Below are 24,289 nucleotides of genomic sequence, written 5' to 3' on the forward strand. Positions count from 1 at the left end.
TCGAAAACGACATAATTTGAGCACTGCATTGTAGTTGTAACTTGTACATGCTCATAAAAACTGAATTTTCATTATTTTCAAGTTTTTATATGGAATATATCAATATACAATTTGTATTTTAGGAGTATTTTAAAATATATCAAAACGAATATCATTGAACTATCATCCCATATATAATAAATCCAACCAATTTGTTCGCATTAAACTTTATATTTAAATCAAGACAAATATTCCTCTCCCAATCTAAAACAAAAATAAAATATCAAAATCATAGAAATTTGTCTATTTTATTTTCAATAATTCACAAACGTGTATATACGCATTCAGATGATCGAGAATATATAAATAAAAAATTCGTGCGAATAAAACGGTATAAAAAAACTCATTATATACCAGGCTTGTAATTTTGTACGCCAGAAGGGTCTTTGATAAGTTTTTTTTTTTAAGGTACATGTATGTTAGATCCATTATTCATCGTGCGTGCGGATGGAGCTGAATTAATTCACGTCTATTACATCATCGATCTATCAAGTATCACTTAGGGTATTAAACATACATGTTACTGACTTGTAACGTTAAAGAGGTATTGATTGTCAAGTTCATGTACACCGATTTGACCCCAATTCTCATATTTGATTTATAACATACTAAAACGACATCCAAATTATAAAAAGTCTAAAATAAACAATTTACGATGCATGGACTCGATAATATGTATCATAATTTCGTGAGTACGTGTATTTTAGTCTAGATGCCATCTAATTAACCATCGAGGTGACCTCCGAAGACTGCCGACCGTCATAAAACCCTATATAAACATAAACATAGATATAAAAAGAAATCGAACACGTGCAATTGGATTTCATATTATAGGTTGGAAAATTTGTTAATCATCGTTTTTACCTGTATCAGATGACTTTTTGTGGATCGAATCAGTTAATCAAATGTTTACCCTTGTTTCACCTTCATTGTTGACATTCTTTTCCTTTTAATAGCTGAATACATGCGTAACCCATTTCCAGCTAAGGGGTTAAATTAAAGGTCACATGTATACGGATTCATTGAGTCGAATTATTCACTTGCAAGGGAATATTTCATTAGCGATGTTTTCTAGCTTATTTTGACCAATTTGAACCAAATTAGCTGTTAAAAGCGAATTATTATTTCACTATTTCACTTTCATAAATGATTGAACAAAACAAATCATATTTTAATTTTTGTTTATAGCCCCTTTGATATAATATTCGTTCATCTACATGGTGACAGCTATACCCTAATGATTGTACAAGATTAGTATCTATTTATAAGCGAATGATATTCTCAATGAAAAGCTTACATAGTATTCATTTTATCAAATAGAAGTGTTTGATGACAATAAAAAAAAAAGTTAATTTTAAGTAGACGCATATAACAGCAAATAGTTTGGCCCTTTTTTTTTGTGTAAAAAGCTTGTAAGGAAGTAGATAACCCGTACTTGTTTACTATGCATAGTATATACATTCATCCTTATATACATGTTCATGTCTTTATTGATGGTTTCAGGAAACCGATTCATTTTATCATTGAAGTGAAATTTTACGTCAAATTCAATACAAATCATTTTAAGATTGCTTATGGAAAATTTAATTGAGAGGCTAAATGAAAGAAGTAGAACCAATTTCCCCTGTATTAAATCCTACATTGATACTGAATATTAAAGAGAGTAAGCAGAGTCTTTATCATATATTTAGTCTAAAAATATTTTCAAACAATTTTACGTACATTTATTTCCATAAAACCAAAATGCAATTCAACTCTATATGTTGCAGCCGAAGACATTTTGATACAAAAGTGCAAAATTGCAATTCGGCTCTACATGTTGGTGTTGAAGGTATTTTAGTATAAAATTGCAAATACTTTTTTGTAGAATTCTGCATCGAAGGACGTCACCTACAAATATAAAATAATGTGTTTTAGAAATACAATGCATATCTTTACCTTAAACAGCTATTTGCTTTTGGTTTCTCTGAGAATGTCCTACTTATACATTTTGGGGTAAATATTTAAAAAAAAAAATCGAATTCTGTCACACTTGCGGTTTTGTGCTACTTCAGGCATTTATAATTTGGGTCTGGTGATCTATTTAGCAAAAGCCATATCATTAAAAATACCTAAAAGTACTCTCATGCTCTTATGGAGCTCTGATAATGTGTAAAGATTTAAAGATTTTTTTTAAATTGCCGCTGTTGTGAAATAAATTGATAAACTGTGAAATATGCTATCGTCCTAAATTTGATTCAAATATTTGATATTGGACGCAAGAGATTAACTGCAAGTTACGTCTACCAGTCTATAAGGAGGTTGAATTCTGTGTGATTTATTTGCAAGCTTTTAGATCTTAGTGTCTTCCAAATTAACAGTATATCAGTGCTTTGATTTGTATTGTAGTGTTCCATCCCTAGAAAAAAAGGTGCTTTATTTATTTAAGGTGCTTGTTCATTCTTAAACGCATTGAGCAAAAAATTTTCTTCAAGTCCACAAACTAGAGTCCTAAATAAATTTCTATATCTCAGTCAAATATTGCCCTTTAAACCTGACGAGTTACTCGTGAAAGAGAATTTATTATTTATTTATATAGATTATAATGTAGATAATAATTGACTGACCTCAATATAAATTAACATTTCTTAATCTATTTACACTGCTTTGAGTCAGTGAAATACTGTTAAGTTCCTTTGAAACAAAGATCAGTTCGTTTGAAAAAGTTTTTTTATTTTCAAATATTTTGGCTTCCAGCATCAGGAAGACATAGGAATTGTCGAAATGCACCTCTGGTGCAGTACAATTGTTACCGTTAATGATAATATAATGATAACGCAGGTAGAATTTGGGCATCATTTTATTTGAATACAAAAATTGATGTATCCGAACACTTTCGGTATTATAGGGATATAAAATAAAAGGCAAAATGTCAGAATTATTTTTCTCCTAAATATACAAGTATTTTGGTAAATCTATTTGAAATGAAGCGTAACTGCTGACGGTTTTTCCATAAAAAAGACAGTGTCATTGGCACTGAAATACTTATCGTGCGATTATTTTGCTCCTGGCAGACACTCATTAAAGATACCAGGCTTATTAATTGGTTCGCCAGACGCAAACGTTTCGTAAACAGGAGACCCGTGCTAAATTATTGTGTAGTTTTTTTATATTTAAAATATTCGGTAGTTATTTATATACATTATTTTCATTTTGAACACATAAAAGTTCATCGCTTTTATGGATAAATAACAAAATTTACATTGTAACAAAGTAAAGGAATAAAATATATATTTGTAACTGTAAAAATCAGTTGGAATGGGCTCACCTCATAAGATTGGCACGAAGCACAGCCAAAGAAAACAACTAGCATAAAGAAAAAAGAGTAACTGGAAGAGTTATACACCAATGAATAAATTATATTCTTTTATTAAACCGTTGATAAGTATCTTATGATCAAACGTCTGGTGTGCTTCTTCTCAGTTCTTTTTTTGGATGAATTTCAAAGATACACTTGTTGATGATTTTATCCTTGTGTTAGTTGTGTTCATCAAGCTGGCTGTGGTATTTTGTGCTTTCCATTGTTGATGATTTTGCCCTTGTGATATTTGTGTTCATCAAGCTGGCTGTGGTATTTTGTACTTTCCATTGTTGATGATTTTATCCTTGTGTTAGTTGTGTTCATCAAGCTGGCTGTGGTATTTTGTACTTTCCATTGTTGATGATTTTGCCCTTATGATATTTGTGTTCATCAAGATGGCTGTGGTATTTTGTACTTTCCATTGTTGATGATTTTGCCCTTGTGATATTTGTGTTCATCAAGCTGGCTGTGGTATTTTGTACTTTCCATTGTTGATGATTTTATCCCTGTGATAGTTGTTTTCATCAAGATGGCTGTGATATTTTGTACTTTCCATTGTTGATGATTTTATCCCTGTGATAGTTGTATTCATCAAGCTGGCTGTGGTATTTTGTACTTTCCATTGTTGATGATTTTGCCCTTGTGATATTTGTGTTCATCAAGCTGGCTGTGGTATTTTGTACTTTCCATTGTTGATGATTTTATACCTGTGATACTTGTATTCATCAAGCTGGCTGTGGTATTTTGTACTTTCCATTGTTGATGATTTTTATCCCTGTGATAGTTGTGTTCATCAAGTTGTATGTGGTATTTTGTACTTTCCATTGTTGATGATTTTGCCCTTGTGATATTTGTGTTCATCAAGCTGGCTGTGGTATTTTGTACTTTCCATTGTTGATGATTTTATACCTGTGATACTTGTATTCATCAAGCTGACTGTGATATTTTGTGCTTTCCATTGTTGATGTTTTTTATCCCTGTGATAGTTGTGTTCATCAAGTTGTCTGTGGTATTTTGTACTTTCCATTGTTGATGATTTTATCCTGTGATAGTTGTATTCATCAAGATGGCTGTTGTATTTTGTACTTTCCATTGTTGATGATTTTATCCCTGTGATAGTTGTATTCATCAAGATGGCTGTGGTATTTTTTACTTTCCATTGTTGATGATTTTATCCCTGTGATAGTTGTGTTCATCAAGCTGGCTGTGGTATTTGGTACTTTCCATTGTTGATGATTTTATCCATGTGATAGTTGTATTCATCAAAGAGGGACGAAAGATACCAGAGGGACAGTCAAACTCACAGATCGAAAACAAACTGACAACGCCATGGCCAAAAATACAAAGACAAACAGACAAATAATAGTACAGATGACACAACATAGAAAACATAAGACATCAAGCTGTCTGTGGTATTTTGTACTTTCCATTCTTTGTGATTTTACCCTTGTGTTAGTTGTGTTCATCAAGCTGGCTGGGGTATTTTGTACTCTCTATTGTTGATGATTTTATCCTTGTAGTAGTTGTATTCATCATGCCGGCTGTGGTATTTTGTACTTTACATTCTTTGCGATTTTGCCCTTGTGTTAGTTGTGTTCATCAAGCTGGCTGTCGTATTTTGTACTTTCTATTGTTGATGATTTTATCCCTGTGTTAGTTATGTTCATCAAGCTGGCTGTGGTATTTTGTGTTTTCCATTGTTGATGATTTTATCATTGTGATAGTTGTGTTCATCAAGCTGGGTTTGGTATTCTGAATCTCTATGTAATAACATAAGCAACACGACGGGTGCCACATGTGGAGCAGGATCTGCTTACCCTTCCGGAGCACCTGAGATCACCCCCAGTTTTTGGTGGGGTTCGTGTTGCTTAGTCTTTAGTTTTTTATGTTGTGTCATCTGTACTATTATTTGTCTGTTTGTCTTTTTATTTTTGGCCATGGCGTTGTCAGTTTGTTTTCGATCTATGAGTTTGACTGTCACTCTGGTATCTTTCGTCCCTCTTTGATGATTTTATCCTTGTGATAGTTGTATTCATCAAGCTGGATGTGGTATTTTGTACTTTCCATTGTTGATAATTTTATCCTTGTGATAGTTGTATTCATCAAGCTGGGTTTAGTATTTTGTACTTTCAAAAAATGCAAGAAAACCATGCAGGATGCAGGAGAAAAACTCAAAAAAAACTCAGGCCATGTGATGATGAATGAGATACTAGCATACTAACTGAAATTAATTTTCTACTTCCATTATCAACTCTAAATACACGTAAGGTAAGGTGTATTATTATTTAATTAGCAATTATACATGAATGTAGTAAATGTAGTAATTTTTTTCTATGACGATCATCTCATCATCATCTTTCAGCACTATCAAAAAGTGATTCAAAACGTTTCTTATTGTTTCCAATATCTTTATTTCAACTTTGCATTGTACATTTAAAACAATTATTCGCTTATGAATTAACAATGAAAGAAAACCTCCCCTTTCCCAACACAAATTAAATGAAATACCAATATTTTGTTTCGTGCATCACGAACAAGAAATAAATTCACGAAAAACGCATACCACACCCTTGATTTAATGGATGTACCTATAAAATATAGAGGTACTGATTAATGTTCTTTAAACCAAAGCCTCTTCAATTTTTTATGACGACTTTTATTGGTGAATTGTTTTACTGTTTTGTAGGCTACTGGTTGTCTTTTCGTCTTTTTTATTTTATTTTTTAGTCCTCTTAATCTTCAGAACCTACTTTGACAAAAAGTTGAAACTGACCGTTAACGTTATGTCGATAGACGTAATTGGGCGTGAAGTTCAATAGTGAGCATCATGTTTGTTACAATTCTTCAAAAACTTGTAGTGATCCACAAAACGAGCCTGTATTAACTTTTACATTAATCTATTTAAATCAAACACAACTTGATTTAGTCCGACCATTTGTCATTATTTGTGCATATTTTAGACTACACGCCATCTTATTGTCCATCCAGATGACCTCCGATGGCTGCCGATATTCATATAATCTGATATAAACATAAATAAACTGAACATAAATATATAGACAAGCACGTGCACGTTATTTTTCTAGGTTTGTATGATTTCATGTTAAAGATTAAAAATAATGTAAATCATCGTTTTACCTGTATAAGAATGATTTTTGTGGGCCGGATCGTGCAATTAAATGGTTATTCCTGTTGTCTCCCTTATGTCACTTTCAATGTTGAAATTGTTTTCCTTTTAATAACTTGCTGAACATATGCGCAACCCATCTCCACTAAAGGTAAAATTAAAGGTTGCATGAATACGGATTAGGTTGAATTATTGACTTGCAAGCCAATAATAGATCAGGGATGTTTTTGGCTTATTTTGACAAAATAGAACTAAACTGACTGCTAATAGCGAAATTTTATATCTATATTCAGCTTTTATAAATGTTTGAAACAACAAAAAACATATTAAATTTTTGGTCTAATTAGTATTTAATGTGGCGTTGATACATTCGTGTGACGCACAGTTCATAATTATATTGTGGTGTAAATGAGAAGTGTCCGTTGTTATTCTGTGGTTTACATGTTGTAATGTACTATTATATTATTTATTTATGTATGTCTTTGTCCTGAGTGTTCTTGCGTTTAGTTGCATGTATTCCTGTCACGTGATGTTGTCATTTTAGCGGTATTCTTAACATGGCCATATAAGCGGGAGGTTTGGGTAGCCATAAAACCAGGTTCAACCCACCACTTTTTCTTAAAATGTCCTGTGCCAAGTCAGGAATATGGCAGTTGTTATCAAATAGTCCGTTTCTATGTATGTTGGCGTTTGTTTTTGTAGCAGTTCAGTGTTTATGTTGTTCCGTTGTTTTCCTCTTATAGTTGATGTGTTTCCCTCGGTTTTGGTTTGTGACCCGGATTTGTTTCAGTTAAATCTATTTATGACTATTGAACTATGCCTCTTTAAGCTAATTAGACGTGCAATTGAGTATACTTCGCCTTATTTGTATATGTTTATACTGTGTATATTAATTTCTCAACATTATAAATTTTAAATAGCTTACTTGACAGTATGGTATTGCTCGTTGTTGAAGGTTTTAAGGTTACATGTTGTTGTTTACATACTCGTCATGTGGTTTCTGTTAGATAGTCGTTTCATTGGTATTTATACCACATCTCCTTTATTTTTATGTTATGATGTTTTTCTCTAAAATTATATACTATTAGATTCTAATTAAATAATCCGGCTTGCAGTTTCGGATTTTGTAGAAATAACATCGATCCAATGAGTACTAACATGGCCATTGTTGATAATGAATAATTGTTCCCTGTGACTACCATATGAACAACAAAAGCAACCTTATATATAAAATCACCAATTTCCCTGGAATTGATAATAATATAAGGATCTGTAATACAATATTTCATCATGAAAAAGCGGAACATCAGTCTCATAAGTTATAAAATCGCCTTCAGTGCCAGAAATCAAAGTAATCCTTAAATGCCTCTCTTTAATGCCACAGGGAACATTGTTTATGACATATCCGTATTAACGACATCTTATTTTGGATCATAAGAAATCAATCCATTCATAGAACTCATAGCGCATGTCGTATTCTAACCATAAAGCCGTAATTACTTCCTTCCGCCGCCGTTAAATCTGTTCAATAAATTGTCCCTACATGGTGCTTAGAAAAATGCAATAACAGAGATGAAAATAGATGTAACATATGTTTTCCTTATATGGAGTTTGCATTATGTTATGTTTTGATGCAATTTAATTTCCTTTGCAGTAGGCCGGATATTAAATGTAGATCAAAATTCAAACACTTGTAGCGTTCGAAGAATTTTCTGGTTTACCATTTTTTAGAAGTTATTAGGCCTACCTTTTATAAATACATAAAGAGGACCCATGGGATTTAAAATGACTAACCAAAATTGTCTTAGACTATAGGAATTTAATCAAGCTATCGGTAATTTTGTTAACGTAACATTATTTACTAGACGAGAATGTCTGATTAGAAGAACACGAAAAACCTGTGAATTTTAGAACAGCTTTGATTAATTACAAGACCTTAAATTGAGTCCTTAGAAACATTAAGTGATAAAAAGCATGGAATGGACAATTTTAGAGATATTATATGGTGGCATATATCTGCCTTACTTGTCACTTAGTTAAGTCGTCTTAATTGTCAGTTAATTTAGTCTACTTTTCACTTAGTTAAGTATACTTGTCAGATAATAAAATGAAACTGTTTTGTAGAAAATTAAAACATCTTTTAGTGTTTTCGTCCATTTCATGACGTGTAAAAAAAGACTTATATATATTACAAGTGCACTTAACTAAGTGGCAAGTAGACCTAATTAAGTGACAAGTAGACTTAATTAAGTGACAAGTAGACTTGTGTTATCTGACAAGTTTATTTGTGTATCTGACAAGTGTACTTGTGTATCTGACAAGTCGACATGTACATCTGAAAAGTCGACTTGTGTATCTGACAAGTCGACTTGTGTATTTGACAAGTGAACTTGTGTATCTGACATGTCAAATTGTGTATCTGACAAGTCGACTTGTGTATCTGACATGTCGACTTGTGCATCTGACAAATAGACCTAAATAATAATAAACAACCAGTTGTTGGCATGACACGGGTTATGTTCTTCTCATATATGTTATGATGGTATGATACTAAACCCCTAACGGGAAGGATTGTGCCTGATATTCATATGATGAAGACATAATCTTTCAATCAGTTTAATTGAAGTCTGGACCTGGCATGTCAGTTAACTGCTAGTAGTCTGTTGTTATTTATGTATTATTGTCATTTTGTTTATTTTCTTTGGTTACATCTTCTGACATCAGACTCGGACTTCTCTTGAACTGAATTTTAATGTGCGTATTGTTATGCGTTTACTTTTCTACATTGGCTAGAGGTATAGGGGGAGGGTTGAGATCTCATAAACATGTTTAACCCCGCCGCATTTTTGCGCCTGTCCCAAGTCAGGAGCCTCTAGCCTTTATCAGTCTTGTATTATTTTTAATTTTAGTTTCTTGTGTACAATTTGGAGTTTAGTATGGCGTTCATTATCACTGAACTAGTATATATATTTGTTTAGGGGCCAGCTGAAGGACGCCTCCGGGTGCGGGAATTTCTCGCTGCATTGAAGACTTGTTGGTGACCTTCTGCTGTTGTCTGTTCTATGGTCGGGTTGTTGTCTCTTTGACACATTCCCCATTTCCATTCTCAATTTTACTAAGTATGTGACAAGTCAACTTGTTCGTTATTTCAGCGCCATTTTTACAGGCCGTTACACGGATTATAAACAAGCCGACTTGCTAGATACACATGTCGACTTGTCAGATATATAAGTCGACTTGCAAGATACACATGTCAACTTGTTCGCTACACAAGTGCACTTGTCAGATGCACATGTCGACTTGTCAGATACAGTTTCCTTTTGTTGTTCATATGGTAGTGATCGGGGATATTTTGTTCATTATCTTACTTTGTATATGATCTGATGTTAATGGATATGTATATTGCATGTGTCCATATTCCTCACAACAGTACTTTTTTTTTTGAAAAATCCATATTGGCCTCTTTCGGTTCAGTTTTATTTGATTTGAAATTGACCCTGTACTGTTGTTTACACAAATGTTTGTGGAGTGTTTTTTCTTTGGTCATCGGGTTGCTGTTTCTTTGACATTCACAAGTCATCCTTTATCCATACATAAATCTTCAATGTAATTCAGCATAATTTGTTATTAAAGTATTCGATAAAAACTTAAAGTCATTCTCGTTTTTCTAAGGGTAAAACTAATATTGTTATTACTAAATAAGTAGCGATATTTTCGGTCATTTCACAATATGATATTATCCTTCAATTTCCGTTCAAGTTGGTGAGCCTTCAACTATTTCTCCTTCATGATGTCTGGCCGAAATTATTTATCAATACACACCGTCATACCGTGCATTTCTTTTGTGTTAGTTTCATTGAAATGCATCAAGGGTTAAGAAAGACTAGCATTTATTATGAACTTCAGAAAAAAAAAACATTGTCAATTTGAAACGAATGCTTAGTGCATAAACAGAAGAAAAGAGAGGGGATATGAAATCCTTTTGTTTTCTTTTTTGTTGAACTGCCATTGCCTTTTATGGTTGCCTCAGCAAACATTTGATTCTTTTCTCTGGTGGTACATGTACACTTAAAACAACATTTCATTTAATCGTTTATGACTTTAAACACAGGACGAGATTATTCTCAACGTGAAATCATTACATAATACTATCGTGTAATAACCGGAATTTTTAAATAAATAAATATAAACGTCATAATGTTTCTTGTGATAGCATCTTAAATGAAGAATTGAGTGACTGGAACATTTTTAACGGATATGGGATTGGTAGGCCATGCATTTTATTACAATTGAACTAATTTTCATTACGTTAGTTGCTCATGAATTAAATAACCTATTAGTATAGCTTTACTTATAATTGGATTTTGTATATATCAAATATATCAAATTTTCAGATAAGGAGATTGATCACTAAATTTAGACTAAGTGATCACTCCCTCTTAATTGAAAAGGGGAGATATTTTAAAATCCCAAGAGAGGAACGACTTTGTCATAAATGTAAAATACTAGAGGATGAGAAACATTTTTTACTCTATTGTGATTATAATAAAACACTAAGAAATGCCTTTTTTGAAAACATATGTACTGAAAATAATAACTTTAATAATTTAAATGAAGAAGAAAAAATTCATTATTTACTAAATCCATCAACGCCTTTACAAACAAATAAGTTAGGATCCTTCTTGAAAAAGTCATTAGAACTGAGGGCAGGGGACTCTTAACAACTTGTTTGTTTTTATAAATTTTGATGCTGTTTTTATTGTGTTTGTTTGATATGTATGTATATATGTTTATTGTGTTAATACATGTTGGTCACAAACTGTAAAGTTTATAAGACAATAAAATATTTGATTTGATTTGATTTGTAATATAAGACACCAATAAACAAAGAACAGGAATGAAATTTAATATATGATATGGGTATTATACTTGAATAGTCCGATGCAGTTCCTTTCAATTAAATGATGCAATACGCTATTTTAAAACATTAATAACAACTAAGCGCAAATGTATAGATTTTGAAAAGAACTTCATTCTATACATTTAATTGCATAATAGGCGTAATCAATGAAAAATTCGAAACGGATAAAAAACTCTATATCAATGAAAACACAATTAAAACAAAATCAATACATGTGTTTGTTAAGCGCTGTTGTCACTATCAAAGTTTACTTCAAGTTCTTGAAGAGTGTTGAATTTACTTCACTGTTTTCTCCTTGGCAACCAGTTTCTTGTCCACCTTCTTCTCGCTCTTGTTTTACTAGTATTTTTCAGTTTCCTTCTCGAAATAATAATATACTATTTTCCTCTTCACAATAGTATTACACAAAATACACAGTGAAGGTACAATGCAGTCATTCTCTGAGAAATATATTATAATTGAAATATGTGTAAACATTTTATCTCCACCCTTCCTTTGACCGATCTCCTGAAAACTTTGATATTGACAACCGTTGACTTTGACCGATTTTTCTTGATCAAAGTTTTCTGCGACCAATTTTTTTTATGGGAAACTTTGATAGTCAGTGACAACAGGCTGGAAATACATATGCTGTACTCTAGTAAATTAAAAAAATCTAATTGTATTTTAAATTACATTACTCTTATGAATATTAGTAGTACATGTATTTCAATTTTCGACTCTCGTTAATAAAACTCTTTTCTCTCTTAGTCAGGCTATAGCAATTACATAATGCAGCTTTTAGGTAAATTTCATATAGCACTAATAAAACAGTTGATGTGTTCTTCGAAGCGGTATATTGGCATTACTTAAATCGTTTTCTAATAATCTAAAGTGTCCAGGTTTCTGTTATATAATAATGTGCAATAAAGTTCACATTAAAAATCCTCAATTGACATTATATTCGCATATAAAGTGTTATTCATGAATAACTTTGAAGTTTAAGATTTTCAGGTTTTTTTCTTATTATACAACATATTGTTATTATGCACAAAATAAAATATAATAATTAAGATTCTATTAGTTGTCTCAGATTTCCAAGCTAACAGTTTTCACCTTTAAAACCACAGAATTAACCAAACGCTACGTCTTGACTTTGTGATATTGAAAACATGTTTAAGTCCAATAGTGAAGACGTCCGGCACTGCCCTTGTAGTTGTGTGATTGTACTTGTTTGCGTTTTATGCAAAAACCATCTTCGCTAGCCATGGGTTACGATGTGACCCGCTTCTGTTATGAGGAATGGTAACGATCCATAACCCTCGTCTAGCGAAGACGATGAGGGTAATAACTGTGTATATTTGCCTAAACGTAAAGGCAGTACACCAGTACACAGATTGTATCGATATTCTTTGTAACTCATTTAGTTCGATATTTTTTCTTTCTCTGCATTTGTGTTTTATAATATTTTTCAACAACATATATCGCACTCAATTAGTTGTATTTATATTACAAGGTTTGAATGAGAAACACTTCTGACACTTCTATATATATCAAAGAACAGATTTGTACAGTTATACCAAAGTTTGTTTTTTTTTATAGAAGAACATTTTTACGAACAGTTATTTTGACAGATTTTTATAAACAGTTCTAAAGAGAGGTTCGAACTGATCCCAACTGTGCCTCTTCCAGAGCTTGAATTTCCTATCATGATTTCCTTGATAGAGGATTGGTGCTTACAAGGGAAGCTATTAAACCAAGAGTTCGAAGTTGTGAATTAAGTTGAAATTATCCTTCCGAAAATTTTACGGACTTCATCACTTGTTGGTTGACCGTTATGGAATAGCTGTTTCACAGATGACGACGGATATGTTCCAATCGTCGTTACAACAAACCCGTCCTCTTTTCATCGAATGTGAATCTGCTCACCCTTCCGGAACACATGAGATGAGCCCCGGTGTTTGGTGGGGTTCGTGTTGCTCAGTCTTTACTTTTCTATGTTGTGTTTTGTGTATACTGTTTGTCTTTTGATCGCTTTTTCGTTTTTTGCCATTGCATTGTCAGTTATATTTAAGAAAGTATTTGTTACAGCTGTTATTATTAACCATATGTTGCATGCAGCCAATATGCTATGATGATTAGAGATTTTGATATTTTAGCAGATGTCACTTACATATATATAGTGTAATATAAAGCTTCGTGGCTAACATGCTGCTTAAATTATCATTTTCGTACATTTATATAGACTATATCTTCTTGTCTGGCTAGAATGCCTACATGAGCAACTGTCTTTACACTGTCTATAAAGTTATGTTACTTTTTACAAACTTTTAATCGAATTCAATGAATAACGGAGCAGTTTGGACAAAATTTCAGAGCGCTTTTACGTAGGTCCCTCGAGTTGTAAAAACATCCTCCATTCTCCCATGTTTGCTGAAAGCAAATTAATGTTCTTTTAAAGCTCCGTACCAATTCTAACCAGCTTTGATAACGCATAAATCACAATAGAGTGCTACAATTTGGGATCAACCAAAGATCCTCCTTCCCGTAAAATGGGCAGATTTCTGTTCAATGTTTCAGTTTATAAGTTTGAAATTATGTTATGGCGTGTATGCTTTATTTATAAAACGAACTTACATGCTAATAAGTTTAAAATTTCTGACTGTATGTCATCTATATTTTATTCTTTTGTTCATTTCAGATTGTTCAAAAACAATAGCTATTTAATCAAAATTTTCAAAGATTTCAAGCAGCTAGAAACTGAGGATGAGATGAGAGAAAATGAAGAATTAGAAAAACACGCTACATTTGTTATGTCCACTTTAGACGAAACGATTACAAACATTGATAATTTTGATTATATAAAGGATCTGGCTCATAGGACAGGGAATTCACATCAACGATTTTCAGATTTTCAAAAAGAGAATTTTAAGGTAAGTACATGCAATTTTTCCAAAATATATTAATCAAAGTTAAAACTTTCCTTTCAGTAATGGCCATTTATATAGTGTAATATAATTATGTGGTTTAATCTAAGAAAAAGTCGTAATCATTCACAAAGGAGTAGGATTGAGAGGAAAAGGGTTCAATGCCCCCACTCTTAAAAGTGGGGACACAATCATGATTTGGCCCCGTCTCACGTTTTCACCTAATATATTGAAATAGTCTTTGAAATAGCTAAAATACTGAGTACTTGCCTGTCAAACTCACCGTGATAATTTATTATTATAGTTGTAGGACAGTTGTAAGAGCTTGTTAGTTTTTGAGGATTATGGAAACGTTCTTGCAAACTTCAAACTCAACAGAATCTATCACCTCCATTGACGGAGAATGAAGCACAACTTTTCATCATTAGTTTTCTTACAACATAAAAAATGTTTTACTTGTTCACATGAAATTCCTGTGTTCACATAAAGCTCGTGTTTCTAATTTGTTTGTCCATAAGAAAACAGTTGTTTTTTTTCAACTTCAGAAAATATTATATATTATTAGTTAGAGGAATTTTAGCGATAAAACACGTTTTAGGGGTTCAAGTATTTCTTAAAGAAGAATCAGTTTTACAATATCGCTTTTGAAATCGTAGAGGTTCGTCTATCCACATATAGAAAGTCTATATGAGATCAGCTTTCTCTCCGAAATCAATCTGATGTAAGAGCAATCTGTGTTCAAAACCTAATGTTGTGAAAATTAGAACATTTAAATGTTGTGGAGCCAAAATAACACCAAAAAATGACTCCAAAAACCTGTTGAGGAAAACCCTTGTACCGGGAAAAAACAATGAACTTTAACTTTAACTAAGGGGAACATTTCTAAGGTTCTGTATTTGCTCTAAAATTCCATGCATTTTTTAAATGCATCAAAATCCTAAACAATTGATGAACTAATATGTAATAACATTAACGATACCAATTGTAATGCACCAGATGTGCATTTCGACAATTAATGTCTCTTCAGTGATGCCCAAGTCCAAAATATTTGAAAGTCCAAAGCCTAATACAAACGTTGATGAGCTGACAAAACCAAAAAGGATCAAAAGTAAGGTCAAAGCCGTACAAAAAATCAGAGTTATGTATGATGGAGATATATTTCTTAATTTAAATGATTTCGAAATTTAATAACAACAAATTTAAATAGAACAATATCCGTATGTTTACCAAAGTACTACTGGCTGGTGATATTCTCGGGGACTAACAGTCCACAAGCAAAGGTATCAAACCAGTGGTAGTAATAGCATTAACGGTACCTATTTAATTGCGCATTTCATATAAATACTGATATCATTTTGGCGTTATAATTAAGCACTGTGATGATGAAAAAAAAATATTTTGACTAATATTTGTTTAAATCTTCACACTGACCACATGCACGGATAAACATATTTTTGTAAGGACACAGAAAACAAACAGTTTACAGAAAAAAAAATTGCATATGATTAAGTTGTAAATATGATTTTAGATCTGATACGACAAAGTGTAAACATTAAGTCCAAATTTGAAACGTCCTTTACATCTAGAAAAAAATATATATATAGTACACACCGCTTAGCAGCAATACGATTTGGCAATACGATTTGACCATGAACCCAGCATTGCGCTGTAATGTGCAAATGATTTAACCAATCACGATTTTATCAAAAGAATTAATTTCTGTTCTTTGGAGCTGGTTTATATAGAAATCATTTTAAGATAATAAGTTATTATTGATGAACAGATTGAATAATATTATCTGATCTTGTCAGACGGAACAAGACGGACATATGCAACGTCTGATCACATCAACGCATCTTGATATTTTCTTAATGTATCTTTGTGAATATAGAACTAAGCTAAAATACAAACAATTACTGTTTTCTGGCATCGAAATATTAACCTTTGTTTTCAACGATGTAGATATATATTGATTATTTTGTCAACTTATTGAAGGGTTATTAAACATGTATCAATATATATCTTTGCCATTTCTATTGCTTCGATATTTTTATATACAGTTATATGCTTCATAGTCCTAAAGGTAGAAAATTTAAAGGTTTCAAACCATATTTTTTCATAAAAAGCTCCAATCATAATAGATATAAGAAGATGTGGTATGAGTAAGACTATTTCCGACAATTACAATTAGGTTAACTCTTGGTATTATAAATTGCAAACAAATTGACGAATGCCTCATGATAGGATTTTAGACTACTTGATTCCATTCGCAGTTTTTATGGGAGTTCATATTATCCTGGCTTAATTACTTTTCGGTATACGAGTGTTTTGCCAGTTATTTACATTCCGCAGCATTCTCGATGGCGGTTGCATTTTTTTTATGACTTTTTCTGTCCAAAGTTATCATCAGCTCAGTAGTCAGTGCATCGGAACTGACATGATTTACAAACATACCTATCTTAAATTCTCTGTTGATGAATTGAAAAAAAATATTAAGATACCTAGGGTCAAAGTCAAACAGGCTTTGTTGGTTTGGCCATTCGTTTTTAGTTTCTTTTGACCATATATCTTGGCAGTATTCAAGTACTTATACATTCATCTTCACAGTATTCAAGTACTTATACATTCTTGGCTTTCAATTTCGGGGTTTGAACGTTCCTGACTAAAGTTAAATAATAAAAGGCGGACGCATCAAATTTATAAAATATCAATTTCATTTGCTTTCAATATCACCCTTTCCCTATAATGCAAATAGAAATCAGTAGATACATGTATAAGCACTTTTTTGTGATAAGATAAAAAAAACCCGACAGTTCTTAATCATTATATAAGTTTTCTAAAACTACACGGGTAGGTATTATGAGAGTGTGTTGTAAATGGAACGTAGAGATCGAATTTGAAAGTGAGGCTACGTTGTGCTTGAAAAGAATAACCGCTTTGATAAGTACTTTTAAACAAGGGAAAACTAAAACAGACAGAGCTGACTTTTTCATTCAAATAAAGGAGAAAACGAGGATGTGAAAATTGAACAAACCTCTAACACTAAATAATGTCTTCTGTTTTAAACAGTCTCTACACTCAGCTAACATATGTTCAATCAATAAGTCATATTTACACGTCTTATAAATATCAGATTTAGATGAAAATAAATCATGGATAAATTTTGACACGTCGTTACAGTACTAGTACATTAATTAGTAGTGCATTAAATAACAGTTACTACAAGTACATTATGTAATAATAATACGCTCGCTCATATTCACCATATAGAAATCTCGGGCACTCTTTTCCTTGATTCAATACGAAAGGTTTGGAACAAAATTCAATTAGGACTAATGAGAACACGATAAATGACAAATATGATTATTTGACATTTGGGATTACGTGACCTAGAATTTAGTGAGATCAGGTGCATTGGCAGGATAGATATCTCCAGACGAAGTCATTTTTTATGAAGATCTTCTGGTTTGTAACTATCAATTAATTAACATATGATAAGTTACCAGTCATCTTTGTGATAGCCTTCTTTATTTGCAGTCCAACGATTTCCAATTTGTTCTAGAGAACAGAAAATTAGAAAGTCAAACGATTACATTTTATAGAACACTTCGTAACATCTTGTATATGTATAGACAGTTCTTAAAAAATATTTGAAATACTGCAATGTCTTGCCTATTTTTTTATTAAATGAATTTGTAAATAATTTCAATATACAGGCCTCTAAAACTCATATTCAAATACTTTTAAATGTTGTTTTACAGGTTTTTAATAGTTAAAAGAAACGAGAGAGAAAAAATAAACAGCTTAATGTATTGACATTCATAAAATGTTTTACTAAAAAACCTCAAAATCACACAGTACTCATATACATGCAGTGACTAGAAAAACTGCGAAATTGAAATGTATATATATGAAGATATCTATTTCAATAGTTCTTTGGGAGGAGAGCAGTACGCACTTGGTCACACATGTTTGAAGTTCGATGACGTAATTATGATTGTTTCACTCCCTAACTAATCATGAATATTCACTACGAGAACTTGAACTATTCAATTTAAGTATGTACTGCAGGAAACATATCATGTTCGTAAAGGGACGTAAATTTTGGCTTGCTGCAAAATTGTTATTGCAAGAATTATATTACGCGCAGAGAAAGTTGCACGCTTCCAACATGCAGTGGTATCGGATTAATGTTTCCATTCCGAGCTGAAGTGGATTGCCCATTTTTCCCGAACCCAAAAGGGTTTGTTGCTGTATAGAAATATATCAAACTGATTACAAAAGAAATCATGACTGATATATATCGATTACATGACGTAATACAGATTAGGGGTTTAATAAGTCCTTTGCAACCGTGACTGATATCGATTACATGAAATTATACAGATTATGGGTTTGATAAATCCTTTGCAACCGTGACTGACATCGATTACATGACGTCATACAGATAAAGGGTTTGATAAAGCCTTTGCAACCGTGACTGATATTGATTACAAGACGTAATACTGATGAGGTGTTAAATAAAGCCTTTGTAACCGTTACTGATATCGATATCGTCACGGATAGCTGATAAAGCACGATTGTCATAATTGATTGTATTTCACAAACAATGTACATTTATTTATAAACTGAAATAAGCAGTAACATTATATCGGTAACATTTATTAGGATCAATGTTTTTCATCATAAACTTGATAAGTCGATAAGTAACACCATATTTCATAAATCAATATGTACCTATAATCTTTATTTTGGCAATAAATAAATTGTATTTTTAACCATACAAAACTATCAGCAGGTGTGGCAAGTGCCGAGGGTCTGAACATACATGGTTTGGCAAATCGCCGGCAAACTGGCAGTTAATTTAACTGCAGCAAATACGTTAATTAATTAGTTGAGGGCTGGACAAAACGATTGTTATACAAAGTACATTTGAAACTAATATCATCTGAGATTGGGTTGCTATGTGAGACCTCTCACTCAATTTGTAATTGAAAAAGAACTAGAAAGATTTTGACAGTGGAATAAAAAAGTCATAATTTATAATGAGTCAGAAACATTGCTGTGTGAGACAATGTTGAAAAAATGTTGCAAATTCTAAGGGTTTTCGTAAATTTTGCATTGAGGCAAATTAAGAACGCGATTGAAAATTAAATTTGTGTGCAAAGACAATGTACGGATATATCTTAAATGTAGTTTTGATTTTGTTTGGAAAAGTCGTCAAAAACTTTTTATTTCAAAATGATCCTGTTTGGGAACTAACAACAAGGGTACGTTCCATTATTTCTGATCATACCCAACAAGCCCATATCCGTCACCGTGGTAACTACTACATCTATTCTCTCTGTCCAACACATTTATTTTTGCATCCCGGGTAGTTGAGTCTCATGATGGAAACTAAGACCATTCATTGTATTTTGACAAAAGCCGTGAATACCTGAAATATCATGAAAATGGGTTGTCTTTCCATTCAATTTAACCCCACATTCTAACTCTAATTATAAATCGTTCGTTCTCAAATCAGAAAAGCCGATTTGTAATAGATTTTAGTTTGTTACTCAGTAATTGCAGTAAAACCAAGTGTCGGAATTTTTTTTTTAAATCTACGAATTAAGGCAAACACCCCAGCATATAAAATCTTGTTGTTTAATAGCAAATGACATGTACATGTAGTTCAGCAGTAAAATGTTGTTATTTCCCCCATTTTTTGTTATAAAAATCGATGATTGCCATAAAGAAAATTACGTTTATGTAGAAAATATGAGACCATTCGTAGTTTCACTGTCTGAAAAGAAATGTGTGCGTGCACTGAGGTACAGCACGTGTTGTAGTGCACTGAGGTACAGCACGTGTTGTAGTGCACTGAGGTACAGCACGTGTTGTAGTGCACTGAGGTACAGCACGTGTTGTAGCATCCACTTAATACAGGAAAACCTCCAAAACATATTACTGTATGGTGTGATTTTGAAAAACCTTCATCTCGTGTTTTTCTTTTGTTGATTTTTATATGAGAAAAGCTATGTTTCCTTTTCATACGGAAATCTGTTTTGCATAAATGTCATAAACGCACTTGTAGTCTAAACAAAAATATGCAAACTTAACTACCTGGGTGTTTACTAAATGTCTTGATTTGATAATATAAGATCCGGCCTTCTTTTTGTCAGATGTTTATTTTGAGTATATTCCGTAATATTCAATTTGTAATCTTTATGTGGTTTTCGTGTAGACAGAGTGGTAGAAAGGACTTAACGATGCTTTTGTTTTAGTTTAAAGGAATTGATTTTACTATTGAATTCAGCACAGTTAATATAAACTTGTCTTAGAATCCTCTCTAAAATCTTATATCGCGACGTGTTGTCTGTTTTACACGTTTGAAAAATATCCCGTGATAAATTGATGTTATAGATGTTGTTAAAATCAATATTCATTTATTCCAGTAACACTAGTTGTTTTGTAGCGCCGATATTGTTATGTAATATCTCAGCAGAGCTGACAGAACTAAACCATAAGGAATTACTCGTGTAATAAGTCGTATATTATCATCAAACACTTGTCAAAAACATTGCTAAATGTTTCATTCATTTCATTTCTTTTTTACCTGAGTAATATAATCGTAGTGTATATTAGACAACAACTCTATCCAACTTGTCACATGTATTAGACGTAAGATTCTCATATCTGAGGGGCGTTAGCCCCGAAGATATAAGACGATTACATCTGATTTACATAGAAGTTGTAAATAAATATTTTATCTTTTCTTTTGTTCTTTTGAGCAAATTAGTTTTGAACAGGAAAGTGTCATTATCTCAAATTTTTCCAAATGCAGTAACACTTTCATGTTTTGTATTTATGGATTTGGAATGAAATGTTAATTGCGTCTATTTTTCTGTCATCAAATTGATACCTTATCACTGCTTTTGTTTGGCAACATGAATTGCTGTACTATCTTGTCTTTTACTGGTTTAATTGCCAAAATCTGAACTTTTTACTGATACACGATAACACTTCTATGCAAATCAAGAAGTGTTAAATAGTTATTCAGGACATCATCTTGGTGTTCATGGTCAATATTAGAAATAAGTAGTTCTTGTCGTACTGTTTGTTGTATATGTAACAGTACAAACTGGAATTCAGTAGCATCCAAAATCCTCCTAGTACGAATTGAAATTCCAATTTCTACTGGATTTTAATTAGTATAAATTAGAATTCCAATTTTTACCAGTAGGTATTGGAATTCCAATTTAAACTTGGAAGATTCTGGATCCTACTGAATTCTATTTTGGTACGTATAATATATACATATCATATTATTTTAGTAGAGGCCCATCACTCCCTTGTCATAAATTCCGCTTCAATATCTCCTGATTACAACTACAGCGGGTATCACTGACCCAATTACACATGTTACTTGTAATTTGGAATTGGCAATTACTGTCTGTAAAAAAAATGTTTACATGTGACACTGATTTAGATGTTTTTAGGTCATGACCACCTCGATAGCGATACTTGCAATGTAGGCTGTATACTTATCTCTGAAATCCATGGACGCATCATTCTAGAGTAAACCCTTCAAATGTTTTAGTCATCTTTACTTTTTTGTCTTCATTTTGTCCACTTGAGGAACCTTGAAATAGTTACTTGACAAATTTTTATAAATTTAAAATAAAGATCTGTCAGGAATATTGCGTTCCTGTATGTATGATAGCTTTTCGTCCAATTTTGATCAATTCTCTCTCTTTTTTTATTTTTGCCTCCCTGGCCTCATGGCCATTGAACTGTTGTTTATCGTCTGACATTTAACAATTTCACCTTCCCCGCTGTAACTATTTTATTACCACCCTTTGGCAGATCCATAGTCTAAGGCAAGCAAACTACAAACTGTACATATCATTCCTTCCAGACAATTCTTGGTTATAATCGGTTATTTTTATTTCATATCGATTATTTACACTGAAGCTAATATTTTCAAATTCTGCAATAAAACAGTGATTACGAACATATTCTTTCAGTTTTGATTGCATGGTGACAATAAGTACAATATACAAGTATAAAACAGAGTCACATTAATTTTTTTTAAATTTCAATTTCATTTTTCGATTTAAACTGTTTGTCCGATTTGACCGAACATTTAAAACAACATGATTTTTTTATTTCGTTCATATCAAGGAAAAAATTCTAGCTGCTAGCTAAGTTTTTCCTATTATGACTACACGAAACTACAGAGGGGGAACTGTATATTATGATAATAATAGAGGGTAGTTGTGCTGCCACGTAAGCTATTATTCAACACAAATGGAAATATACATGTATGAATGACAGGGAAATTCTTTATTTGGTTTATTTCCCAGTATAAGAGAAGGGATTTCTATATCACAGGGCATAATTCGGATTATCGTGGACTCAATCCATTGAGGGTAATTTGTAATATTTGCCTTATATTTCGCAAAGTTTTTGAATTTCCTCGTATTCATATTGTTTCTGCATATAGTATTGAGTACTAGTATCTAGAAAAATGGTCCAGCGTTTCAAAAAGAACAACGATAAATTCAAAACTAAATGTGTGTTAACACCCTAGAACACTGAGGGGTGATAAGAGACTCAATGGCTTATTCACATCTTCAATACTGTTCGTGAAAATTAAAGGGCGGAAATTAATGGTATGATTTATTAATCATTTCCTAGAGAAAGAATTCCAAATACGATATCGATATCTTTTCATTAAATTACAGATTACTGTCTGTATGTCGATGAGTAATATACCCTTAACTCAGTCCGTTGACAATTTGTAACCATCAAACTTTCGTGAATTTATTTTTTCCCCTCGTGTTTTTTTGAGTGATTAAATTAATCAATTATGTTTCTATTGTTTGTCGTCTTTGTGTTTAATTTGTTTTATAATTCATAAGAATTACTGAAGACTCCTATCCTGTCTTCTTTCTCAACGTTTAAACCTTTCAGAAATGATGAAAGTTTTATGTAATGTGTATCTGCACCTAATGCGCAAGATTTAAAAACAAAGATAAATTCGACAAAGACGACCAAAAATAAATGTAGCACCAACAACAACTCTCTATTAATTGAAATCCTGAACATGAGAGTAACCGAGACAATCATCAGCTAAGTAGTGCTTTTGATTCCAATAAAAACAGGTGCCTCTGTTTACATTTGATTGTTATAAAATCCAGGATTGTGTAACAGGCCTTAATTGATTTTAAATTGCAAAATTTAATTGAAATTCGAACGTTTTTCGATAAAACAGATCGCAATTATTCAGATATTCTCTTATGTAATTGTATATAAATGACTGTTTGTCAAGATGTTCTTTATGTTTTTTAATGGATTTTGCTTATAAATGTATTAATGGCAATCTTGCAAGTTCAAAACAATAAATCTAAATTTTGAATAGGTCAATGGTATTTAAAGAAATTTTGCAAATAAATCAAATTTTAATAATTTAACATTATTAGTCCGTAAAAATAGCAGACACACGACTTGATTAGATTTTTAATTGAATAGGCAAATTTAGAGTCCGGGATGCAATCCATTTGTAAGACTTTTCCTCTCAATAGAGAAAATACAATAAATTTGTATCTATCATTTTGTCTGTTTTTACAAATATAGCATATTTTATTGATCCAAACACAAATAAGCCACTAAGGGAAAATAACTCGGATAATTTAATTTCATAAAGGAATGAACAGTAATATTTTTTTCTATTTTGTATTATTGCAAGAAAAAGTTACCCTAATTTTTTTGTTCTATAAGCATTTTATCAGAGCCATCTTCTAATATCAAATGTCAAAATTCTGTCGTTCTCTTTTTATTTTCATATAACAATATACTAATAAATAATCCATGCAAAATGTGTCAATTTTTCACGACCTGTATCTTGAAAACAAATTCTGTGACCTCCCATCAATCATATAAATGGTAAGTATTCTTATACAAACAACTTT

The 24,289-nt window shown here is 31.9% G+C and overlaps 1 protein-coding gene across 1 annotated transcript in view; it reads left to right on the forward strand.

The window, feature by feature from the left end:
- The window catches only part of LOC127738198 (cytoglobin-1-like), a 56,389-nt gene that overhangs the window by 29,971 nt on the left and 2,129 nt on the right, over positions 1-24,289 (forward strand). Inside the window, exon 2 of the mRNA XM_052249353.1 lies at positions 14,108-14,339. Coding sequence (XP_052105313.1) covers positions 14,108-14,339 — 232 coding nt within the window. The remainder of the gene's footprint in view (positions 1-14,107; positions 14,340-24,289) is intronic.

This window comes from Mytilus californianus, unplaced genomic scaffold (genome assembly GCF_021869535.1).
Source record: "Mytilus californianus isolate M0D057914Y unplaced genomic scaffold, xbMytCali1.0.p SCAF_4, whole genome shotgun sequence".
NCBI lineage: Eukaryota > Metazoa > Mollusca > Bivalvia > Mytilida > Mytilidae > Mytilus > Mytilus californianus.